This window comes from Spinacia oleracea, chromosome 5, assembly GCF_020520425.1.
Source record: "Spinacia oleracea cultivar Varoflay chromosome 5, BTI_SOV_V1, whole genome shotgun sequence".
Lineage (NCBI taxonomy): Eukaryota > Viridiplantae > Streptophyta > Magnoliopsida > Caryophyllales > Amaranthaceae > Spinacia > Spinacia oleracea.
The window spans coordinates 61,650,841-61,657,286 of record NC_079491.1 but is presented as its reverse complement, the minus strand read 5'-3'; the positions used below and the strand labels follow the sequence as shown (position 1 = coordinate 61,657,286).

General features: G+C 32.5%; 1 protein-coding gene across 1 annotated transcript; it reads right to left on the bottom strand.

The window, feature by feature from the left end:
• Window positions 1-527: 527 nt before the first annotated feature.
• LOC110776604 (membrane protein PM19L) lies at window positions 528-5,588 on the bottom strand. The gene is made up of 5 exons (XM_021981160.2): window positions 5,437-5,588; window positions 5,207-5,346; window positions 4,299-4,476; window positions 1,052-1,097; window positions 528-916 (listed from the first exon to the last, which is right to left on the bottom strand). Exons 2-5 carry the CDS (start codon window positions 5,325-5,327, stop codon window positions 827-829), a joined length of 435 nt encoding a protein of 144 aa, XP_021836852.1. The 5' UTR covers window positions 5,328-5,346; window positions 5,437-5,588; the 3' UTR covers window positions 528-826.
• Between the last annotated feature and the right edge of the window lie 858 nt (window positions 5,589-6,446).

Genomic DNA, 6,446 nt, shown 5'->3' with positions numbered 1-6,446 from the left:
TACATTGAAATCATTCATCATTCTCTATGTTCATTAGATTTTCAATAAATGTTTAACAGGGTGTATAATCCAAATTGCGTTCTAAGTGTATAAATTGGCTAGAAAAATGTAAATTTTCTGAATTGAACTCTGAGCGTATCTATGCTTATTTAAACTATCTAAACTTATGTTTGTTGGAATAACTTAAGGTAATTAAGTTAAAACAAACAGACCCTAAGATAAATCTGACCTTTACATTTACTATTTACACAATAACCACAAAATTTTAATGAGCATGTAATGGTGGAGGTAACAAGTGATAAAATGAGTGACGATAAACTACCCAACAATATCAGTAGGTGAAAGTGAACAATAAAATATTGGGAGTGATTAAATTGTGATTGACTCCTAGTCTCCCATAATAAAAATTGCAATTTTATGTTGTGGTGATCAAATGAGGGTAAAAAGTAAAATTTATACGCCAACAATCAAATAAAGTAGATTGTAAATAACTTTAAAAAATGAACTAAAACGAAAGCGTAAATAACTTTCGAGAACGGAGACATTATATATCACTTAAGTAATAGACAAATGGGCACAATAATATACGAAGTACAACGTTACAAGATGAGACTATAAATAATCTTATGTCTATTATTCAATTCCCTTATCCTGATCAATTTATGCAAAAGCAAATGTTGCACACAAGCTACACTTTCAGTTTTGAAACTTTTCAGAAATCACAACAAATAGAAGCTAATTAAACCATATTACATGAACAAATTAAATCATATGCACAAACGGACATTAATATAAATTGGTGTTGTTAAAATGGTTTAGACACCCTCTAGTTTCCTCTCTTGATTGCTCCATGAATGGCTCCGATGTACATAAGCATTGTTGCGCTGAGAATAATTATGAACGCCTCCAATGTTTTCTGCATTAACGTAAACGGAACCAACAAATATTAATGAGGTAAAATTGTGTAATTACTAAGGATAAGAGAAGAGATTTTCTTTTGTTGTCTGGGGGTTAAAGAAAAAATAAAAGTATTGTATAATCAAATATTTACCAGGCGATGACTATCCGTGTGAAGCCTTATATGTTTGGAAGCAAAGCTGCACAACAAAGAATTGTCATGTAATAAATGTCATGTCCTAACGCTTATAAAGCTTTGAACTTTGATAACTATTCATGTAACAGTGGTATTACTGAAATACCCTAATTTCTTCATTGCTTTTTTTGTCTTTCCTTAACAATAGTGAATTTACGTTTTTCCTTCCCTCTTATTACACATAATAGTTGTTTTATCCTTCCCTCTTATTATCCTTCATAATTTATTTGTTTTCTTTTTGTCTTTTCCTTAAACACAGTGTTATACGAAGTACATCGGTAAGATTTTATATTAGAGTTTTCCCTATGCTAAGTTGTATTTAAGTTGTAGAATGATCAATGGGCATTCAAGTTTATCCAAAAGTTATTTCGCACCAATTATTTGCTTAATTATCGAAATAGGACCAACAACTCTTTGTAAAGGAACAATATTGTATTGTGGACCATCAAGCAAGTTGTTCCGGAAGACAGGAGATGGTGAATGAATGCATTTTAGGAATGATTGCCATCTCTATGTGGATAATCATCAATGTCAGTTTCTAAATAATTATTAATCCAACCTTTGTCCGGTTTTTTTTAATTAAGCCTACCTATGCGATATCTCTAAATAATCCAACCTTTATGACCCAACTACTATTATTAAGCCTGGATGACCGGTTACCTGCTACAAAGTCAAGGAAAATTTGTAATTATTAATCCAACCTTTGCCCGATTTTCTTTAATTAAGCCTACCTATGCGATATTTCTAAATAATCCAACCTTTATGACCCAACTACTATTATTAAGCCTAGATGACCGGTTACCTGCTACAAAGTCAATGTTAAAAACGTTGACAACCTAAAGTTGGTTTCCCTCCTAAAATATTGGACACGTCATCATCACTTGCCACCTAAACAAGGATTTCATTTTTTTTTCAAAAAACCCTTAACCCTTCTCTTCTTTGTACCGTGTTTCAATTCATCTCTCCTCCATTACTGCTGCTTCAACCACGATTGTACTGGTTCGTGACATCATCAGCGATTTTCTTGTGGAAATAGGTGACTTCATCCACGCGCATTCAAATTTCGTCTCCAAAATTGTACAATTGAAGGTGAACTTACGAACCTTAGCATTTTTGTTCCTTTTTTGGTAAATTTTGAATTTTGGGCTTCCTTGATGGTCAGTTCGTGAACCCAAGCTGTTTCAATAAAATAGTTTTTTTTAATGTTGTGGGATGTTGGTTATTGTGGTTTTGTTGAAAATTTAGAAAGAAAAAAAAAACCTTGAATTTGAAGAAGATCCAGATCCAACAGGCAATTGCTTTACCCCAGGCATAGCAATTGCTGATTATTTTTGATGAACTTCGAATGGAGAGGTATGACCGTATGAGGGATCGACAATGGTGGAGAAGAGGTAGAAGAGAAATAATGGAGAGGAGTGCAGAGATGAAGCAGAAAATCGCAGAGGAGAGAGGAACGAAAATTAAAATAGCAATTAAAGAAAATAAGGGGAAAAAAATTAAAAAAAATTATAATTGTTATATGCCACGTAAGGGTGAATACCGCCTATAGCAGGTTAGTAACTTGTTAGGCTTAATAATAGTAGTTGGGTCATAAAGGTTGGATTATTTAGAAATATCGCATAGGTAGGCTTAATTAAAGAAAATCGGGCAAAGGTTGGATTAATAATTACAAATTTTCCTATGTATAAATTATAGAATAGTTTGGCACTAGCACATAATGACGCATCACCCTAACTCACCAAGTTTAAGGTAGTATGTACTGAGGAATTTTGCAAAGCAATGCTTCATGTTCTTGGTCAATACTTCTTGCCTTTGCTCCTTTTGTAAAACTTAAAGAATCTTGGTTACCAAGCACATCTAATGTATAATACTCCCTCCGTCCCAAAATTATAATCATGTTTTTCAAATTGGGCGTCCCAAAATTATAATCCTGCTCTAATTTTGGCTATTAAGGTCCCCACTTTTTAATGTACTATATTAATTAAAAATGCATTGAAAACCCCACCCGTGTACTATATTCCACTTTTCTATGTACTATATTCTCTTTTCCATGTACTTTATTCCACTTTTCTATCCAACTCTATCATCATTTGTATTTTATTATACTTTTCCATGTACTATATTCCATTTTTCTTAAAATCCGTGTTTTTTGTCAAACGGGACTATAATTATGGGAAGGAGGGAGTATCTATTACCTAAATATTTGTGTTTAAACTTTATATATTTTTTATTTTCATATTTCGTTTTCCCTGGCCTTTACTATACAAGTTTTACAAATTTACGGTTTTACATCCCTTAGGGGACTAACTTGTGTCCAACAACTAATCTAATATACATATATAAAGGAGACATATTTGCTGAACTATTAGAGCGCCACCTAGGATTACTAATGGTTTCGGCCAATAAAAAATAAGATTTTTAATTTATTTTTGAATTAAAAAAATCGAGTGCCACGTAGATAATTAATTAGGTGCCACGTAGATATTTAAATTAATTAATTAATTATTAATATATACAATTCTATCCAAAATCAAACGTTCTAATAATTAAAAAATAAATCTAATATAAAATTCATCCAAAATCAAACATTAATCTAAAATAAAATTCAAACAAAAATCAAACATTAATCCAATATTAGAGAACCACGTAGGAAATCTAATGGTTTCAGCCAATGAAAAATAAGACTTCAAAATTATTTTTGAATAAAAAAGTCGAATGCCACGTAGATAAATAATTAGGTGCCACGTAAATATTTTTATTAAATAATTATTAATATTTCTTATATACAATTTCATCCAAAATCAAACACTATAATAATTAAAAAATAAATCTAAAATAAAATTCAATCCAAAATAAAAAATCAATTTAATCTAATATATAAAATATAGCAGTTGATATATATATGTGTTTTATTTTAACGTAACAATTTAATAGAAACCGTGCATCGCACGGGCTAAATTCTAGTTTTGAATAAAAGTGAAATTATTACTCCCTCACTCCCTTTTTATTCTTTACGTATATTATTTTAGGTATATCACTTTAAATCTATACGTTTGAAATATTTCATTTTGACTTATATAGAGTGGCTAGCTTTTCATTTCACCGAAAAAGTCATTAACATATTTTTTGGTGGTTATTTACCAAATAAGACACGTATATGTTCGACAAGAGTAGTGAGAAATAGAAACGAAAACAACGGACTTACCCCAACGCAAGAACGGTAAGGCTCCAAGCGACGGCAGCAGCGGCAGCGGCTGCTGGCAAGGTATCATGACCCCAGTATGTCACGTGGTTTAGCCCAAACAAGCATGAGACTGCCCCAACAGCTCCCGCTATTAGCGAGTATGTTATGAAGTAGAAAGTGGCACCATTTTGTCCTCCAACTGGAAAAAAAGAAAAACATACACACACAATATTTTAGCAGATGATAATCAAATTATTTTATATTGAAATTTTTAACACTAATTCTTATCCTCTCTTTTTTTTTCTATGCAAAATATGATAATTTGACGGTAACTCTTATTTATTAATCTTACAAATTTGAATAAAATACTCAAATTGTTCACCTGAAAACTATTCGTCTCAAAAGTTGTAGGTGATAACTGATAAGTGATTGTTTGGTTATCAATTGTTATTTTATTGAAAAAGTATATGTGATAGGAGTTACTAAGATATTTTTTTAATTGAATAAGAGAAGGGTGTGGGGACAAAAAAAATTAGTGGTACGAGAGATAATATAATAATTGTGGGATCATTCCTAATTTAGAAATTTAACAACTACTTTAGGACGAACGAAAAAAGAAAAGTGTAAATACTAATATGAAACGGAGGGAGTACCTTTTAATTTTTCTCCCTCCTTTCACATAAGAGCTCCACTATTGTTGTTATAATTAAGTTGTTATACTTCTTCTTATACTAAATGTAAGGGCACATGCAACTACAGGCTGCGACTAGGTTCACCATCTCACATGATCATGCATGTGGGTAGGAAAATGTGAGGGCACGTGCACCTACAGGCTACAGCTAGGTGCACGCGTTATACAGATAGTAGATAGATTGATAGATAGATTATTTGGTATAGTACGGACTCTACGGTGAAGTATGGTAGCTTACCCCTTCCATAGTCAATCATCCGGTTCATAGTCCAACCAGATATGCCCAAAACTACTACATACATGCAGAAGTTGAGGAACAACAAGAACGACGCTGCTGGTCTCATTTGCTTGTACGCCATTATTATGCAACTCTTTTCCCTATAAAATGAATCACACAAACTCTTAGAAATTAGTAAAATCCAACATATAATTAATAAAACTAATTAATTGTAACTATTTCTTATTTACCTTAGAGAGTATATGTAATATTTTGTGTTCTCGGCTTTATGTTAAATGTGGTAGTGTAGCTAATAACAATGTAACAACGACCTATATATAAAGGGAAAGATTTAGATTAAATATGTTTAATGATGATATAGATGGTCCTAGAAGCAATTAGGTGATTGGTAGCTTAAGAAACTGTGGCCAATTTGTAATTTACTAATGTTTAAATGTTTTTTTTTTGTTTTTTTATTTCAACTTTCTAGAACAGTTTTTTGACCAAGTATGATAAGCATTGCCAACATAGTCACGCATATATGCAAGAAATTAGGTGTCAAGTTATGTGCTAATCATCTTTCCTTAGCTTCTTATACATTAATCAAATCCAAAATCATTAGCATCATCTTGAGTGAAGTGGGTATGGTCCTAGCTCATGGATCAGACGATTCAGACTCTATAGAGTATAGAGTAATATGTAGTTTTCTATTTCGCAATTTCTTTATGGGATCGATACTTCTTTTATCTCACAATAAAAAGTCATATTTATATCAGATAAACAAACCATGCTTTTAAGATTAATTATAGTCGCCTAAACATATTTTATTACCAATACTTTTACCAATTTGGTCAATTTGTCAAAATTAGGGTGTCAAAATTAAAATCAACCGGAGCTATGGAGGGGCAATTTTTGGTATCAAGATACTTGACACTCTCCAAACTAATTAAAGGCGGAACGTATCAACGGAACAAGTGAAATCTCTATATACACAATGTTCCGGGGTTGAAACGATGGAAGGAGCGTCCTTGATGTCTTGAGTTCCGATCACGTAGGGTGCCTGCAAGATGAACTCCGGGCCAAGGGGGGGTCCCCGAGGCGGAGCCTCCGACACTCAAGTCAGTACAATTGATGTATAAAATGAGGTGTTTAGGGGAGAGAGAGAGTAGGGTCGCTTCCCTAGGGTTAGAGAATGACCCCTTTACCTTGCCCTTTGAGGGGTATATATAGTGCCTTTGTTGGGCCTTTGAGGCCTTGTAAG